The following is a 20,435-nucleotide window of genomic DNA, read 5'->3' on the forward strand; positions in this document are numbered from 1 at the left end:
TTAATCTAGCCCACTTCCATCCAAGAAGATTACTTACAGGCACACTAGTGATAACCCATCCATCTGGCACAAACGTCCACCATTTCAAGCTGACACCACCAAGATTTTCTAAATGCACTTGTCACTGTTAAGAAAACTGTTAACAGGACTTTGCTCAGGAGGCACTGGTACCCACACATACCAATGGAGGCTAAATGTTTTGTTTTTGGTCATTCAAGCAAAGGCTGCTCTCATTTATCCAGTTGATGATGTTGATTTGTGTCCAAAATCTGTTGTCTTGCCAGAAATGTTGTTAGTACAGAGTTGAAAAGAAGGTGATGTGAAAAAGTAACAGTATATACAACTGACGAGTAACAGTATATACAACTGACGGACCTGGACATATGAGGGTCATTATAAGGAAATATATGAGGATTTTTTGAGATTGTAAGGTGCCTGCCAGGCAATGTTTGATTGTAGCTTGCAATGACCTTTATAGCTATTACAGAAGACTGAAAAATGGAGGTATTGTGGGATGATGGCAGGGTTTTTTTGCCATCTGGATGCTTTTCCCTTAAAAATAGACCCCAAAATCCACAAGTAACAACAAACATCCTCTTCATGCCCTTACACCTTCAGGTTAACTGTTTGAGAATCAAGCCACCATACAGGAATCGGCAAACAATATTTGGTGGTCTCCGCCTTGTTTCTAGTATGGAATAATCCATCTTGTCATATTACACCATCATCACAATTTAGCGCAAACTGACATGTCATTGGAGCCTTTACCTCAGAAATGGTAGACTAAATGGGAACTGCATTTGAACTCGGTGCCTTCAATGGTCCATCCAGTCAAGGGGTTTACAGCAAACTGCAGCGGAGCATGGAGGCGATACATATGTATGTGCAGAAAAGTCATGTGTCCGCATATAACAGTCCAGTGACTTTAAAGGAACTGCAGAAGAGCACTAAAAATTACAACACAACTTGTCTTCTGCATGCTTTGATATCCAGACTTACTCAGCAGCATTTGTAAGCACTACTTTCAACTCACAAAAAATAAGGTGACGATATTGTCATTGTTGCTTAGTCCCGGATCTACATATCTTTCAGCATTCATTTAATTCCTTCACCAATTTCTCTCCTATTGCTTCTTACCCGCAACTGATCACTCAGCTTGGTATCCACATCAAGACGGATAAGAACTGGCTCTGTGAGACCTGCAAAAGATAACATAGATGGATAGGTGTGAATAAGTGAGATAAAGAAAGAGGAGAAGAGAGGGACAGTCAGACCATGGCAGCTCTTAAAGGAGGAAACGAGAAAGAATGCTAATATAGCTAAGCTAAGAGAAAAAGAAAACCCAGTTAAAAGAGAAGAGGAGAAGGCAAATGGAGAAAAGTGAAAAGATGCAAGACAGGAACAGTACATGGCAGCAAGGAGACAGGTGGAGAGAAAGTTGAAGATCTGCGACAGATAATACATCCACAGCAAGCTACATACTATGATCTCCAGCAGAAGCTTTTCAGACTTGAATGGAATGCAGACAGTAAGGATTAAAAGCTGGAACCCATGATAGCCAAATCAAAGGTAGTAAACAACTTGTCTGACTCCTACCTGCCTGGGCAAACTCCACTAGCTGTTTAGGGAGGGTGGCTGAGAAGAGCACGGTCTGGCGATTCTCTGGCAGGCGCGCGATGATCTCTTGCAACTGCTCTGCAAAACCCATCTCAAACAGTCTAAAAACACAAAATCAGGGGGTAATTTTAATGGAGGAAAATGGGGCCACTTTCAGAAAGTTATAGCTAGGGATGATGATTAAGGTCTGTGGTGGGTACAGTCAGCAGCAAGATCTGGGGCAGAGGAGGGAAAGAAGGGCGGAGGCGGGTATTATTAACATCATGGCGGTTTCTGATATTTGCCAAACTGGACAGCAGGATGATCAAACTGCCAATGGGCAACAATAAAGTTTGGTGCAAGGTCTGCAATTGGAAGACCGCATGAGCGGTGGCCAGCCCAATGAGGCCTAATTATGAAAAAGTAGGTGCTAATAGAGGACAGGCAAATTGCAGAATGTAATCCCTTTATGCTCGAATAAGCGGGAGAAGAGGAACTTATTTTTCCATCTGCACTTCCCATACAGAAGTCCGCTGGGGATCTTCTGATTATGGGAGGCCGTGTGGCGACCCTTTCTTCAAGAGGGGAGTTTCAGTTGCCCCCTACCCATGGTCCAAGCGAACCTCCCTGACCATGGGAAGGGAACCACTGAAATCCATCCAAAATATCATTCATTACTGACCTGTCAGCCTCATCAAAGACCACATATTCCACACTGCGAAGTTTGAGGTTCATCTCTACTGCAACATGCATCAGACGTCCAGGTGTGGCAATTATTCTACAGGAAAAGAGGCATGGTTGATAAATGGGACCAAGACGACATACAAAATGTAAAAATATTGAAAAGTCTACATAAGCCACATGGATTGGTGATTACAAACTGATTGCAGTATACATGTCCAGTCACCATCCACAGCAACAAGTTCAACAACTGTCACTGATGGCGTGAGTTGAAATCAGTCATTGCAGACCAACTTACGGATGAGCATAAACACCACAAATAGAACCTTTTAGATTAGCAGTTTCAATGCACTAGTTATGTTTAGTTAGTATTGTGGTTAAAAGAAGCATACATTATCAGTTGTTTAGCTGCCCATGCACATTCAACCAACAGCAAATAAACCAACCCCTTACATGAAGAGTCTTCCGCCACATCATGGGGCAAGATAAACTTGCCCTAACCACGTTTAATGTTGCTTTTATGCACATTAATTTAACCATAGCACTAACTACCCTTGCTTTGCTTAACCTTCCTCTCCTAAGAACTATAACTGTGTGTAAATACTTTTTTTTGCACAAATCATTCATTAGCTCTCCTACTCGCCAAAAGAGGCACGCTCCACAGCTTTTCCACAATCTAAACTTGAAACTTACATGTCTGGATTCTCATGCAGAGCAGCAAACTGGTCCTCCATTCTGTGAGGTAAGAAGAAGAAACATTTGTTAAAGCACAATCAAGTGTGTAATAGTATAATAAAGGGGAGCCCCAGGGATCATTTTACTTCCAGCAGCCAGAAATACAAATCAAACTAAAAGGCATATTCTTAGATTGGCCAAAAGTGTTCTACTAGCACCACACTGGCACCAGGAATTAGTATGCACTTAAAAGCACACTCTTAATCCCATGCTTGGACGTGTGGTCTATATACACTGAAGTTGGGTGCTCCCACACTTTGGCACAGGGTCATTGCAGCTCTGCTGAATCTAAATAAGTGTTCAATATTAGCTGATGAAATACATTTTATAAGTCCATACCTGTCTCCTCCAAGGATCAGAGCAGTTTTGAGGCCTGTGAACTTTCCCAGCTGCAACAGGAAAATGAGGAAAGAAGAGAAGCAAAACACATAAAGAAACACGTTTCAGTCTTAAATACTAGAAGCAATACATTAGGAGAACAGTTACAATATGTATGCTCCTGAAAGCTGTAAGCACTAGTTGAGATGGGGGGGACGGGATCACTGTGCAAAAGCAGTGTTGTCTGTGGGAGAGTAATGTAATGGAGCACAAGCTGTAGGGAATGGTACAGAAAAATCAGGCTAAGGTTTAGATGCAGGGAATGGTGTAGGGACACTGGATGTGAATGCGATGTAGGAAACGGAGAGCTGCAGCAAATGGTGTAAAAATTCTGCATTTGAGGGGCTCTGGGAATGATCCAAGGAAATGGATTTATGGGAGATGTAGGGAATAGTGCAATTACTCTGGATGGGGAGGTGAAGGTAATTGTGCAAGAATGCTGAATAGGTAACTGTAGGTAACGGTGCAGGAGCCTTCACTATAGAGGAGTTGTAGGAAACAGTGCAAGAACATCGGACATGGGTGGGAGAGGTTTGGAATAAATGAAGAACGCTCAATCTAGGCCATCTGCAGGCGGACTGCGTTACAGACGCTGAAGGGAATGCTGTAGGCATGCTGGATGTTCGGGCGCTATAGGGAGTGGTGCAGGAGTACAGAGTGCAAAACCTGTAGCAAAAATAGTATTAAAGTTGTTAATTAAAAACTGCAGTGAATAGTGCAGGAACATCAAGTACAGTGGAATTCAGGGAAAGTTGCAGGACCACTATAGAAGCAGTATAAGCGCACTATGGTTGAATTTGCCAGCTACAAGAAATGGTGCAATAGTAATAGCTATGGTGAAGCAGAGGGGAAGCCCAGCAGAAGATCTACTTCCTAAAGTTACCTCCTTGGTGAATTTGAGAGTCTGTAATGCCAGCTCACGTGTTGGCGACAGGATAAGTGCTCTTGCACCAGTCTGCGCACTACGAGCCTTTAACTTCTCAAACATGGGAATAAGAAAACATGCAGTCTTTCCACTGCCTGTTCGCGCCATCGCAACCACATCTTTTCCATCGAGGATCACTGGCACAGTCTGAAAAACAGAATAAAGCAAATTTTCCATGATATCAACAGGATGTCTCCTGTAAGAGGCACTAAACACAGGGGCTACAATCACCAACATAGCACCGATCAACTAGTCTTAGCAATCCCACAACATGAATTGCAACAATCACAGAATCTAAAACAGGACTGGCTCACACTATGGATCATCAAGGAGTGTGCGACAGTCACAAGGTCAACTACAAGGGGCGCTACCAACTATGATTGGTAGAGAATGGGTTCCAAGTCAAACATTCAAGCACAAGTAGTTAAGTGCACTCCGACTGGTACACTGGGCATGTGTCAGTCATGTCACTAGATACAGGGATGCTACAGACTTGCTGGTAAAGGATATGGTGCTTCAAATCAAAAGATCAGACGTGGAGTACTACAAACTGTTACCGGAACAAGGTTTAAGAGGATGTTGCCAGCCAAAGGATCAGACAGAGAAGAACATGTAATAGAGGATTAGATAGGTACATTAACCACTGGCATACTACATAGGTAGTAGTATCAGACACGGCTCTGTGCCTGGTGCAGAATGCATCACAGCAGAAGGGTCACACTAGCAGTACCATACTGGCACAGAGGGTATGTCCCAGCAACAACAGACATGGTGCCACTGGCAATTTGCTGATGTTAAGACACCCTTGATATGTGCAGAAAACTGTTCACCAAAATACAGATCCTGGTTTTCTCAGATATATGCAATTTGGGATTCTAGGGTGTTATTCAAATGTCTGTTTTACTAGATGGACTCAGTTTATTATTAAAATTCAGGGTTTCTTTGCACTGACACCGTAGAAATTTGAGTACCCAAGATTAAAGCAGAAGCCAAATGTTCAAAAATGTCAAATAGAACATACCTAAAACTGGAGCTTACAATGACACCTGTACTTTCCAATACAAGCTCGTCCTGGGGGGGGTGATCGTTTTATTGGGGGTGCTGAGAACATTGGTCATGATGGCAGTATATGGTGCGTGGAGCAATAAGGCTGGCGAAATGACTGATTTGCACTGGCATTTCTGTGGCTTACCTGGACACATATCGGAGCCTATTTTGTGCTCCTTGTTCGCTTTTGAACATTTGTGGCTGACATGGCAGAATCACCCAGGACTGGTGAGCACAGCCTGAGTTTGAGCAAGGAAGAGGTAGAAATACAGCAAGAGAGTGGCAGACTTTCCTGGACTTTTCCCGCCAGAGCGGATGACCCTTTGAAAGAAATGGCAATAGGATGGATTGGGGCAGTGCTGCCAACTACTGGCTGATAGTTCTGTTCAGGCTTGTAAGATTAGCATACTTTTAACCTGAAAACCGGATTTCCCTTCTTCTCTTGCTCTCCTTTTCTTACCTTACTCTACTTTTCTCCCATGTCATCCTGACCATTTTATAACATTTCTAACAGAAGTTCTAGTAGCTCTAACTTGGTACCTTCATATCCACCTCCTTGAGGTATTGTCTAAGTGTTCCCCTTCACCTTTTTAATTTTTGAAATGTTCCTGGGTCTAAGTTCAGCTTCACCTAGGGCTCGCTGATAAGGCTCTTTTCTGTGGTGTAAGATGACAGATTGTGAGGGGGCTTTTCTCACTGCATCACTTAGGGCCTTCCGCCCCCTTTCTATCAGCCTCAGGGCACGTGCCTTGGCCGCAGAAACAAGTCATGGATGTTGATTCACCAAATTGTCAGCAGTGGACATCACACAATATTGGACCTGAATGTTATCACAGAAAGTGACACACGATCTTTGACCCTGAATCTTCTAAGGAATTGACCTTAGCTTTACATCACAAAAATTGACATTGTTGAAGCACCATATTAGCTAATGATTAATATAACAACTTTAACACATGCAAATGTCCATTTTAGATAATACCTTTATTAGGATGCCAACACGATCTGTGAAAGTAGTGGGGTTTAATATTTGCCCTGAATTGTAGCAAGCAAGTGAATCATGTTAGCCAGTCTATTCCTAGATGGCTGTCGGGGGGAAGGGGGTGGGGGAGGGAGGTTAGGGTGTCGTGGAGGGATAGGTGGTTGAGTCGGTGGAGGGAGGAAAGGGGGAGGGCTGGAGGGGTTTCTCGGGGGTATGGTTCTCCCCACCCACACCCTTAGACCAACTGGAGTTTTCATATAATGTTGCTAAAAGTCATAGGTTGTCTAATGGAACTCATCAAATATTCAAGTTCTTGAATGGAGTGCTGTTGTAAAGCGCCCTTTTTGGATGGTCAACCCCCCGCTCCACCCACCCCCCCTCCCTTTTGCTGTTAGATGCTGTGATAATTGATCTGAAAGTGTGCAGGGCCCTACTAACCAGACCCTAGCACCAGTGCACTTTTCCTTAAACTGTAAATGTTAACTGGTATACCCAACTGGCAAAGTACTTTTAGACCCCTGTAAGGCCCTAGTACATGGTATCAGTGGTACCCAGGGCAGGGTTGTAAAATGGGCACCAGGGCTGCAGCACTTATTGTGCCACTCTGAGTGACCAAAGTGAAACCAAAAACTGCTGGCCTGCAATGTCAGCCCTGCACGAGCGGCTTCGCTGCTAGAGTTCACACTGCACACACCATGTATGAAAGGGTCACCTCACTGCATTTAATATAAGTCAGTCACCCCTAAGGCACGCCACCTACAGCCCAGGAGGCAGGGTGCATTATGTTATGTGCGCGGAAATATATGTGCACGCATATATTGCTCTGTGGTAGCATTCTTAATGTAATTCTACCACAGGTGACTGACACTCCATAGGATAACATGGGCTGAACACTGGACATGTCCAGCTCCCTTATGGAACGGACAAAGTCTCCCCCTGCCCCAGGTACTGTTTTACGCGGACAGACTGGAAAACTAGCTATTTTAGAGGCGTATACTTCCACAAGGCTGACCACACCTCTAGGGTGCTGCAGCTGAAGTGTACAGCCGAGGATGGTTTTGGCCATCTTGAATTCAGGGCAAAACGGTAGGTTCTGACTAGTCTAGTGACGTACAACCACCGGATGTGGTAACTACCGGGTGGATTAAACGCAGGGCTAGATGCCCATTGGCTACTAGTCCTCACACCCTCTAACACCCCCTACATCCAAGATTTAAGGGGCACCCCAGACACCACAACCTCAGATATGACGTGATATTAAGAACAGACCCATTTCCATGACAAGGCAGGACTCCACAAAGAAAGGCGCTAAACTCTGCACCTGTGGCAGCCACCCTGCACCAGCTGGATTTCAACTCTACCGAGACAAGAGACTGCTTCCAAAAGGGAGGCGAACCGCTCTGCAAACTCCAGACTTCACAAGAACTACCTTGGGCTAGAGGAACTAGTCCCATGCAGTTGGCAGGCGCACAAACTGCTAAGTGTACAGTACTGTCCACCGAGCCGTCCGGCGTGGCCTCTCAAAAGTCACTGGGCAGGTGGATTCTGGGAACTGAAGTCGCGACCATCAGCAAGGCTCGGCTTTCTACAACGTTCCCCTGGTCCTCTGGGAGAAGATTTCCTCAATGCAGTGCTTGCAGGTACCAAGGCTTGTTGGTTGTCAGTCTAACTACTACCTGCTTTATTCGAAGCTTCAAGAGAAGGGCTCCACATCCATGATCTAACAACCACTCCTGTGGCTCCATCGTAAATATTCTGCACTTGTTTTTACCCTCTCTTAGCATGCCTACCAGCTCCAGTTGCCGCGGATCCGGTTCAGCACAACAGATAGCCAGAAGCAACTCTGCACCGAGTCCTCTGAGCCAGGTAGATCCGATCTGCCTGGAGACTCCTGTTCCCAGGCCAATTTGTTGCATAAGTTCCAAAGGGTTTTGCTCAATTCACCCAGCAAGTACCTTTTTGCTAAGGTAACCATTTAAAGACCACACACCTGATTGACAGCTCCATTTGACAGCTAAAGTACACCTCTGCACCCTGCTCCCCTTAGTCAGGTAAATTGTGCTAGCTGTTGTGAACTGATCTAGGGACTCACAAGACCGTAACCTCAAGTGGGTTCTGTTGAACTCACACTCTAAGTAACCAATTGCATATATGTGTTTTTGCCATTGACCGCAACCTTAATGTTATACACTTCCAAGTACTGATTTATTTCATGCTTAAAAATTGATAACTCTGGTTATCCTTTATGTATCGACTTCATTTTTGTGTCTAAAAATCAGCTCTATATTTATGAATTGGTGTCCGATTTCTCTCGAGTTGTGTCAATTACTTATTGTCCATGTTGAGGATGTGAAATGCTTATCCATTTTCCTATAAGTAGCCTGTCTGATCTTTGCCACTCTACCAGGACTGAGAGAAGGTGTACAAGAGAGTACCAGGGGTTCATCTTTGTGTACTGAGGTAGTATTACATGGTTAGGCACCCTTGCCATATCACACAATACTTTCACCTTGCAACAAGTGCCACGCCACTAAAACCTGATGCGGACCAGCAGTTGACCTCATTTTTTTCCATATGTTCTATGGACATCCCATATGCCAAACGTTACCTCCACTGGGCCAGGGTCAGCATTTTATCCTGGGTACCCCCATATGCCAATCGTGTCCCCTATGCTACAAATTGCATTTAATACGCCAGTGCCAGACTTTTGGCATTCAGGTTTTCATGTATCATTGGTGACCCTTGTGTCAAAAATTGCCTCTAGTGCGTAAGGCCAGCATTTTGTCATGGTTGTCTCCATCCCATATGCCAAGGTTGGCCCCTATATACCAAAAATTACTTCCAACGTGCTAGCACCAGCATTTTGCCACAGGAACCCCCTAGGCCACAAATTCTCTCAAGTAAACTAGCATTGTTCCATGGGTTCCCCATAAACTAATAATGATTCCTATCATGTCAGTACTGGTATGTTACCACGGATTCTCACTATGCCAAGAATAACCTCCCATATGCCAGTAGTCTTTCACATATGTGTGTGGCATGCTAGGAACTGCCTCTATTAAGGTAGCGCAGGTATTTCGCCATTGGTGCCTCTATATGTCAAGAATTACCTTCAGTATGCCTGGGAAAATGGCAGACTCACAAACACAACACCACATAATCACTGATGCTTACTTACATTCTATTCACTCACTCACACTCACTAATTCATTCTTACTCATTCACACTCACTTATTTATACTTACTGACACTCAATTTCTCATTCACTCACATTATTTGCACTCTCGCTGTCATTCTAACTTACTCTCATTTATTCTCATTCACTTCGACTCAATCATTCATACTCACTCTCATTAACTCTTACACTCATTCCCTTGTACTTTTACTCACACTCATTCTCACTGTTGCACTCTGACTATCACACGCATTCTCACACACTCTCTAACACTGCCTCCATCTCATTCATTCAATATCACTCACTAATTCGCACTCGCTACCTGCCAGTGGCTCCCACTCATTCACTTTCACTCATACACACATGCTCACAAAGACACTCACCCATACACAAGTTTCTCTCTCACAAGCATGTTCTTGCCCACAAGCATGAGCACAATATACAATTAAAACATTTTTTTTCTTACATCAGCTGTCAAGGGAGTTCCTGTCTCAGCTTCCGGTGCTCCATCATTATTTTTACACCAACAGTGAATAATAGACTATTATACTCCACTGGTATAATTTAAAAAATGGCCAGAAAACAGGGGGGAGGCACTATGAGGGAGAGCACCCCTAGGTTACTGGGACAGATGACATCTCTCAAATCAGAGGTTGCACAGGCAGTGCCAGAGGTCGCAAGGGGTAGGTGACCACTAAATGATATTCATAGTCACGGCTTTCACTTAGCAGGGATAGTGTGTGTGTGTCAGTCATGTAGAACCTAATGCAGCCAGCGATCATCTCAACAAACTGCAGCTACGGTCTGCCAATCATAGATGAGTTGATACAGAGTGCGCGCCAGGAACCCTGAAGAGAGCTCTGAAGAAATATTGACACTGGTCATTGGAAAACTTTCTGCCAGGTAAACATTCTGCATTCTTCAACATCCAAGAGGTTAAACTGAATTGCTCATGCACCAATTTCCAGGGCTCAGCCACGTCAAGAAAACAAATTGATGAACTAGCAGATATTCCATGTTCATACCTTCCTCTGGATAGGAGTGGGAACTTTATACCCTTTCTTCATCACACCTTTGTACACAGGGAAGCTTAGACCTAAGAAAGAGAAAAAGTATGACATCAGCTCAGTACGCAATCTCTATTTTCACTAGACGCCTGGGATGGACTGTTATGGAACAAGTGTTTTCTCTTTACCAGGAATTAAAGTCCCAGAACCCCAGTTTAGCCTGCTGGAAATACAGTTATGTCTTTTCATTTCAAAATTAACAGTCCAGAGACATTGCTGTTGATTTCACATACTAAGTGTTTTCACCTTATATGAAGTGCTGAAGGGTCGAAGTCCAACTTCAGATGTTACACACGGACCTTAAGGTTCAGGTATCTATGTATTCTACTCTACATGGTTCACACAAACCTCTTCCTCAAATATAACCTAATCTTGGTTTCCTTCTGCAGATGTTACAATTACTCTTGTGTTGACTTATTGTAGATAATCTCTCTCTTTGCACAACAATTCAAAATTTCATAACATTTGGTGGCATTTTGTTATTAGCCTGCTACATTTCTTAGGTGAAGAGACAAGTGCTTGTTGAGGTAAAGAGTGAGTGCAGAGTCTCATGTGCTGGTGGAATTATACAGAAATTTTGCAACACTGCTATTTGTAGCTCTCCTAAACGCAATATTTCCCCATTTTCAACACAGTCTCAAGTGAATACTACAACTTCAATGGTCAAACCATCCTTACGCCATGATGTTCTTTCTTCATCAGTATTACAAATATAAGCAGAGCATCCACAAAGTACATATTGTAGCTTGTGCAGGTACAGGCAAAACGATTTATAATTATTGATGACACTACATATGATGTGCAAGGTCCTACTTGTATTTTATGAGGGGCCCAAGGTAATTCCTCCCTCTACCACCCATCACATATTCTATAGTGCACTAAGAATGGTAGTTGGGATGAACTGACAAAGTGTGTTGAATTTGTCTAGGAAGGAGAACAATACTGTTCTTTACAGTGCTTTTATAATAAGGTCAAATAAGTTTGGGTCCTTAGAATGGTCATGAGGTGCTACTGTCCACTAACACACTACTTAAATGTAAGTGTATTGTATCACTTTAGATATTGTGCTGTGCTGCTACACATTCAGTTCAAATTCATCCAGGTGTATAAAAGCTGTAGCAGTCATTCAGGATATTGTAGATTGCCAACTAATAACAGCATGTGTCTAGAAATATGTTGGAAGGATGTTTTTTTTGGAATTGCGTGTGCTATTAGACTTTTTTTTATGTAAAAGAAGGATTACATCAATTTGTGTAACTTCAATGATATAATTTCTGACTTCATTATTCCCCATGTCCTTCTCGACCTAGATTGCGATTTGCGGACATTTAAGAGCCAGGAAAAACACCACATTCTCAACACTGGTGTTTGCCCAACAGTGATTGTTGTTGTTTTTTTTGTGTTTTTTTTTTAACAGGGGGTGGAACTCCTGCTTGCCCCTGCTCCATGCCCCACCATGCCCAAAGCCATTTCACCACCGCCAACTTTAGGGCTGTTTAATTAGGTGCTGCAGTGTAGGCAGTGAAGTGTGCGTCGGAAAACTAAACGCAGCACGATTTCTGATTACCCTAGATTGCATAACGTAGTAAGCACTGTGCGTGTCAAAAACGTTTTTGATCGCGCTAAGTGTATAGAAGGTGGAGTTAACATTAAGGTATTTCTTGAAATGTGAAATTTGCGGTCTTTTCAGCTTTTCTTTTGTACCCAGTAGAAATGCAGTTAGCCTTAAATTGAGCAATTTTAGTGACTTTCATTTTGTATACCTTTATAGCTCTTGTAATTGTTGTGGAGTGCAACATACTGATTCTTAGGAGTTCTTTTGGGGGTTTCTTAAAGATGTTTGCACACACATTATATAGCCTTAATGTGAATAAATTAAAGCAGTTTTCCCGATACAATCATTCTCAAGGTCTTTACCAATATCATAGATTTCATAATGTAAAACTGTATGTGTGAAAACATGTTTGATGTTAGTAAGAGTGTATGGAGGGTGAGGTTAACATTAAGATACTACCTTCAATGTGGAATTTGCTGTCTTTCCGGCTTTCATGTTATACCCAGGAGTAACATGCAGTCACTTAACATAATTTTTTGGAACAATGTTTTTCATATCTTTATGACTCCTATAATGGTTGTGATATGGAATACACATGGATATTATATTATATGGCCCTAAAGTGAGTAAACTAGTTCCTTCAATATATGAATGTAGTGTTTTAAAAACGTTATCTTGTTCGGGCATGGCCTAAGCAGCAATGGAGTAAGACGCGTCTCCTTTGTTCTCTGCCCTAGCCTTCCCAAACAAAATGCATAAACACTCCTTTGGTGGGGACTCAGAGGAGACAACCAAGATGTGTTGACTCATGAGTCCCTGGGGAGGCGATGTGTCAGTTCTGCTTCAAGCAGAAGTGTTGCATCGAATCTGGACTGCAAGTTGAAGCGATGCGTCAAAATCCAAGACGGTTCTGGTCTGCCGGTGATGCGGTGGAAATCTTGGTGCAAAGTGTGACACGTAGAATCCGGATGCGCTGGAGGTCAATGCGGCAAACAAGCAAAGTGTTTGTTTTCTTCACCCGCGGTCCCACGATGCACGGATTCTTTCAGCCGCACAACAGGGCCTGCGTTGGAGTCAGTGCAGGGGTCTCAGACTTTGGAGTCACGGTGCACTGAACTCAGGCTGCGGCGGTTTATTCAGCCGTGGGCAGGTCCTGCATCGAGCTCTTCGCCCGCACGGCAGCAGTGCGTGGAAATGTCTCCCACACGGCAGTGATGTATCTGAAAAACAGGCAATGGAAGGGTGATGTGTCGATTAAGTCTTTTGCAGCTTTTTGTAGCAGGAACAACCTCCAAAAGAACTGGAATTGGCACCACTTGGCAGGTCAGAACTCCCAGCAGTGGAGTTCAAGGATGCTGCAGGTGACGTCTTTGAATGCCTTGAGACTCCTTAACAGGAGGCAAGCTTACACAAGCCCTTGGAGAAACTTCACAAGCAGGATACAAAGCAAAGTCCAGTCATTTTCCTCTCCAAAGGGCAGTACTCCTCCTAACAGATCTTCAGCTCTTCTCCTTGGCAAAGTCTAATCTTGATCCAGATGTATTCTGAAAGTCTGGGGTTTTAGGTCCAATACTTATACCCCTTTTGGCCTTTGAAGTAGGTATTTTTCAAAGGATTGCCTTTGTAGCGTACATGTTCTTGTCCTGCCTGGTCTTGGCTCCAGGCACACTCCAGAGGGGTAGAGACAGCATTGTAGGAGGCTAGGCGCAGCCCTATCCAGGTGTCAGTGACAATGCCTCCCACCACTCTAGCTCAGGAAGACCCATCAGCCTGGTGATGGGCTATAAGGATATGCCGCACACCTCAACTTCCTTTGTGTGACTGTCTAGAGTGAATGCACTAAAGGCCCTTGTCAGTCTGAACTAGACGATTACACAGGCAGAGCCACAGGATGATAAAACAAGAAAATGTGTGCTTTCTAAAAGTGGCATTTTCAATCGCTCAATTTAAAAACCAAATTCACTAAAATATGTGCTTTTAAATTCTGAGTTCAGAGAGCCCAAACTAAAAATCTCTAGCTTTTTCCAATTGAAAGTTACAAATGTAAAATGTTACACGGAAGCCGATAGCCTATGGGAGAGCTAGTTCATGCAATAATGAAAAATGAAATTGGTAGGATTTCACTATGAGAACATGTAAAGCACACCAGTACATGTCCTACCTTTCACATACACTGCACCCTGCCCATGGGGGTACCTTGGGCCTACCTTAGGGGTACCTTACATGTAGTAAAAGGGAAGGTTAGGGTCTGGCTAGTGAGTGCTCTTGCCAGGCCGACATGGCAGTTTCAAACAGCACTCACAGACATTGCAATGGCAGGCCTGAGACAAGTTTACAGGGCTACTCATGCGGGTGGCACAACCAGTGCTGCAGGTCCGCTAGTAGCATTTGATTTACAGGTCCTGGGCACACATAGTGCACTTTACTAGGGACTTACCAGTAAATCAAATAGGCCAATCATGGAGAACCAATCAGAATTACAATTTACACAGGGAGCCCTTGCACTTTAGCATTATCAGCAGTTGTAAAGTGCCCACAGTACATAAACCAGCAAAAACGAAGTCCAGAATAACATCAAAAATACAGGTGGTAGAGGCAAAAAGACATGGGAAACCATGCCAACGATGCCAGGTCTAACCATAAAAATATAGTTACATCCCAACTTTAGTGTGCACACTGATTTCAAGGGTACTGGTCAGGCTTTATAGTAACCATCTGTGAATGAAAGGTTCTGTCAGGTTGGTAAGACTTTAAACCCCCCTTGCCACTCGAGCTTAATACAATGGGAGCAGATAGAAAGACACTCTTAAGTTAAGAGGTTAAGGTTATATTGCTCAAGGTTTCCCAGGAAGAAGAGTTTGGTTTTATTACCAGGGCCACTGGAATTATGAGGCAGGATTTACTAAATTATGTGGCAAGAAAACAAAAATTATGCGGCTTAAAGCACCACACTGTGGTAATATTACTTCATTATTTTGTCCTTTATAGGTCTCGCCTTGGCAGCATATGCGCCATCTCTTCCAGACATGCTGTATCTACTCTGTGGGCTTACAGCTCGTCCATCGCTTTTCATTGGTTTTGTTGTGTGTCCTTCCCAAAAGCTTTCTTCTATGTGGGTAATGTATAATTTTTTGCCCGTCCTTTTGGTGTTGCTGTCCACAGAGCAGGGGCCTATTACTTATATCCGTTCACTTTGCTGTATGTCTGTTTGTTTCTGCTCACTACTTTTCCGTTGGTTTCTGCAACTGTTGAGTACTTTATAGGAGTGCTTAACATGAGCACCAGTTGCATTACACAGAGATTAAGTGATTTACCCACAATCACAGGATCTTGAGCCTCTCACCAAGACTCAAACCAGTTCCCCAGCTTCAAAGTCGGCCGCTCTAGTCCTTACACCACACACTCTTCTCTCAAGATATAAGATGGGTATGCGTTCCAAAGCAGCGTCGCCATCTTTTAAGATGCTTTTTTCTTAGGTTTTAGCATTTACCAGTTAGGCCTCTCTCGCCTTACTGTTATGTTATCTTAGCTTGTAAAGCGCGACAGCTGCCCCAGCAAGGGGATGTCCCGGCGCTATTGCAGGAAAGACAAACACAGCAGAGAGCATGCAGGAAACTAGGGAGCAGGGAAAAGGTAGGTCTTGATGGCCTTTCTAAATGCAAAGTAGTTGTCAAGGCCACGGATCTGCACAGGGAGTGAGTTCCATAGGGTGGCGGCTCTGTAACGAAAAGAGCAGCCACCAGCCCGGGCTCTACGGGGTCGGGGAACCACCACCAAATGCTGACCCTGTGAGCGGAGACATCGTGAGGGGGTATAAGGCAACAGGAGATCAGCCAGAATGGGAGGCGTGGCCAGCTTCAAAACCTTGAAAGCGATGCATAAGGTTTTGAATTCAATGCGTCTGGCCACCAGTAACCAGTGCAGACGGCGGATAGCCTTAGACACAGAGCAGAATTTGCTATGACCTAAGAGTGTTCTAGCGGCTGCATTCTGTGCCCTTCGCAACCTCAAAACCTCCACCTTGTTGGACACTAAATAAAGGGAGCAGGCATAGTCGAGTCTTGACAAAACCGTCGCCTGAATGATGACCTGACGCGTTGAGGCATCGAAGAGGCCCAACAGGGGTCTAAGCCCCCGGAGGAGTCCAAAACATGTCCCGGCCGTTTTTTTTGTTTGGACTCGATAGTTTAAGGAAGAGTGAAGCCATACTCCAAGGTTTTTTACTACCTGTTTAGGGGAGGGGGGTTTACCGAGACTGGTTGGCCACCAGAGATCACTCCACCGACCATGGTCCCAACCCACTAACAATACCTCTGATTTGTTAGAGTTCAGTTGGAGGCAGTTGCTGTTCATCCACTCGGCCACTGCCGCAAGGTCGCCCTGAAACTTGAGGGCGTCCCGCTCGGTGTTATTAGAGAGTGCCACCACCAACTGAGTATCGTCAGCGTAGGAGACCATTGTCAGACCCCTAAAGCTGGCAACTGCGGCGGCTAAAGGTTGAACATAAATATTAAACAATAGGGGACTAAGGGAGGAGCCCTGAGACACCCCTTGTTTAACTAGATGTTTGCCAGAGGCAAATGGGGGGGCAATAACTGTGAATGACCTCTCATGAAGAAAGGTCATTTCCGGTGTTCCGGTGCCAACACCTGTCTGAGTGCGCTTTCAGGAGCATCCGCCAGTTGAAAGGGCACGGTGATCTGTTGGCGGCCTAATTAAAAACTCAGACAGAAGATAAAAGACGGGGAGGCGTTAGATGTGAGAGTAGCCATCATAATATTCCCCAGGGAAATTCTCCTCATTAGCGCACCAGTGAGCTGAGCATGCCAAAGCCAGTTGTTGCGAGTTGCCTCCTCTGCCAGTCTGTACCAGACGGTTCTAGGCTATGTAAGCAACCGCCTCCTTCAAGCACATTGAAGTGAATATTAATGGGGTGGTTACGTAGCCGCCGTGCCACATTTCATGGACAGATCTGCTTACTTAGCTCTTTCGTGTGGCACCGTGAATCTCCAATCCCAGCACACCTCCTTGGCTTTCCTTATTGTTGGTGAGATTTGTCACGTCAGAAATAACTTGGGCAACTGCAAAAATAGAATCCATCGTCTGCCTCAGACCTCTCCTGGAGGTCATATTTGTACTGAATTTTGCCCCACTCTCGGCTCATGTGTCACTTGAAACGCTGACTCCAGTGCTGGACAATGAAGTATACATCCCTCTTATGAGACGTTCTACTAGCTTAACTGTGAAAAGTACTTCATGGCCCGATCCTCGGAAGGGAGGGTTTGATAATCATCACGTGACTAATTAAGACATGTAAACCACTGGCTACTACCACCACTCCCTAGGATCAGTGCTACATTGATAGCTCCTTGGGGGGAATAGAGCCTGGCTGCAGTTCAGTCCCTTCAACTAACACCCCGCCCCAAAAGGTCAAAGGCAACTCGGTGACCACCGGCAGGCTCTGCCAGGCCCTGTGCCCAACCTTCTGCAGGTAGCCAACTCCAGTAGCACACGGCCCGCAGTTGTTTCTTTTTATTGCCCCCGCCACATAAGCCTACAGATCATGAAATGGATGCCACCGTTTTTAATTTTTACAGGCCTAATGTCACCAGCTGAAGGTGTTTGGCAAATGCAACATTATCTAAGAATTCAGGTTCCTAAAGTAACCAGCATTTGAGATTGCATGATGATACACTATTCCTTCTGTGCCTCTTACTCCAACCAATTTTCTATTCCCATAAGGAATTGCATTTAGAATCCTTTCTGAGCACAGGGTGAATTTCATTTACCGGTACATTAATCATAGTACAATAGTACATCTTCTGAAGATTTCACTAGCAATTGAAAGCAAATGGACTACTTATTGTAGACCACAGGGAAGATAGCTTCTTCATTTGCAAATACAGCAGCAGACCTACACAGAAAACCAGTAGCAATGTGCCATGACACCACAAAGAAACCCAAAAAAGGTGGTAATTTGGGAAAAGGGTTATCATTAGAGTGCACCCCAGGCAAACTTGTCATAGTAATGGTCAAATAATCTGACTCTGTCAACCTATAATGGAGCAGGATACTGCTGCATGTTGTTCAACCTTCACTCTTCAGTTATGGGACATGAAGAACCACGCTGCTAGAGACTGCCCCTGGGTGAATGGTCCCCATTTCCTTCGACTTAACCTGACATGCCAGATGAGAATGAATAAGTGTACAGGAAAGGCAATAACTTACCCAGTTGGCCACACCTCACTGAGTGCTAGAGAAGCAGAGTGCCTAGTATTGCAAAGCAGTTATCTACATGTTCACTGATCATTCTCTCTGCATATTGTTTCACCTCTAAAATGTGGTGCACCAGCAACGCTTGTTCACTATGTACACGGAGTGGTACCATAAACGGGACAAACTCAACTGAGACACAATACAGCAAGGGCTACTGTCTGGACTGATTAAGATGAGTGTATTAAAGGGATGATGTAAGTACATCTGCATAGGAGTATGGTGATAGCGAGATATTTTAATTTACCTGACATAAATATAGATACCTTGTAAGAAATGTATACTAGACAGGCCTGAACTGCCGAAATATGCAATATGTGATGTATACAATTACGAGAGAAATGCCTAATAAAGTTTGTTTTAAAAAAACTTCATTGTGGTGCACCAGGGTTAAGCTACCATCCTTCTGAAAGTCAGAAACACCGAGTTTCAATGCAAATGCTGATGGGAAGTGACAAAGACCTATGTATTGTAATTTGCTATTTACCCCTCTTAACGCTGCTAACGCTGGGTTCCTACAGTTTAATTAGATTTTGTAAGGTCTACTCAAAAGGAAAAGGGAAGGGTACACCAGAAACAGTCTCCCAGAATAAGTCGGGTAACGTTTAGAAGGGTAAAAGCAGGCAACTTTAATATAATACTGGGGGAAGTAGGAGAATAATTATATAAACAATAGAATCCGTGGGTCTATAAAACACAACTGAGAGCCAATGAGAACAACATAACAAGTGCAAAGAAACAGTCCTCATGAAGAGGAATAAGTCCCATCACCCACCGAAGTGGCATGCTTCATCATATGGGACCTCCTCTTAACTGCACCTAGTGCAGTTAAGGAGCTACAACTCCTTTGCTAGTGTCAAAAGAAGGAGGAGCTTCACGGATGTTTTGAAATAGATCTACAAAGATTAAGGTCTCCTAACGTTTTGAAGAAGCTACCTAAAGTGTGGTGTGACTGAGTGTAAAAATAGTGCAGTGTATGTAGACAGTGAGATAAAATTAACTACCTAGAGACAAATAGATTTATTCAGTATCTATAGGTGTCAAAAAATAAAACCAATGTACATGTGAATAGAAGATCTATATGCACATTAATAACAGACATGGTCAACATGTTTCAGCCGGTAATGATCTAACATTGTGATCACGGCTTTCTTCAGGACCAAAGAAGTACTACTGCAACAAAATCATAAACAAAGTGCAAAAGTGTCAAATTAAACGATACATCCTACATATGTACTTGCTGCTTGCAGAGTGAGTAACACTGTAGGGATACACGGAAAACCCCTGTTAACAGAAAAGAAAAACAGGAGAACAAAACAGAGTAATATACTTGCATTGCAAACACGGCCCTCAATAGTATCTACCAACTAAGAAATTAACCAGTGGTCATAGAGAAAACAGACATAGGTTTTCTTACCCGCATCTAGTCGGGGATGTATTACAACGCTCCTGGTGACGACTCAGGGCGTGAGACAGCGCTCTAAACAAAAGTAAACAAAAAAGGGGGAAAAGCTAAAAACAGGAAGAAGCCGGCGTGGCAAGTCTCATTCCTTCTAGTGGCATAGAAGATATAATTGGCATACAATCTTATATTGCCACAACACGAACTACAAAAACTAAATACCATGACTGATCAACAGGAGAATATTTTGAGGCAGAAATACACCGTAAAAGATAATCGGTGCTATTATCAATACAGGATGCAAGGAACATGCTGCACCGTCACTCGAGATGGAAGAGCAATGCGAGATGCGGTCAGTAATTAAGCCGTCATCTCTAACACTATGGCAAACAAAGAGGGGCGGCTGGTACTCAGCGTCTCCATAGAGCATGAGACGTATGGCACGTCCTGCTCCCAAACAGTATAGAAAAGCTGATAGAAACACGTCATTTCATCTAGCCAGGTTAAAGATGGTAACAATAACGAAAGGCATAACGCGATCATGGGTAAAGATATGAGCCAGCAAATGTCAACTACTGAACGGTTAAATCAATTAAACAACAACCGCTTACCTATCCGT

At 43.8% G+C, this 20,435-nt stretch overlaps 1 protein-coding gene across 2 annotated transcripts in view; it reads right to left on the reverse strand.

The window, feature by feature from the left end:
* Positions 1-20,435, reverse strand: part of DDX54 (DEAD-box helicase 54) — a 100,357-nt gene that overhangs the window by 39,158 nt on the left and 40,764 nt on the right. For both annotated transcript variants that reach the window (XM_085635628.1, XM_085635627.1), the window contains exons 3-9: positions 10,545-10,615; positions 4,274-4,462; positions 3,352-3,401; positions 2,971-3,012; positions 2,279-2,374; positions 1,597-1,718; positions 1,138-1,199 (exon numbers count right to left, since the gene is read on the reverse strand). In XM_085635628.1, the coding sequence (XP_085491754.1) occupies positions 1,138-1,199; positions 1,597-1,718; positions 2,279-2,374; positions 2,971-3,012; positions 3,352-3,401; positions 4,274-4,462; positions 10,545-10,615 (632 nt within the window). The remainder of the gene's footprint in view (positions 1-1,137; positions 1,200-1,596; positions 1,719-2,278; positions 2,375-2,970; positions 3,013-3,351; positions 3,402-4,273; positions 4,463-10,544; positions 10,616-20,435) is intronic.

The sequence above is a fragment of the Triturus cristatus genome, chromosome 11 (genome assembly GCF_964204655.1).
Source record: "Triturus cristatus chromosome 11, aTriCri1.1, whole genome shotgun sequence".
Lineage (NCBI taxonomy): Eukaryota > Metazoa > Chordata > Amphibia > Caudata > Salamandridae > Triturus > Triturus cristatus.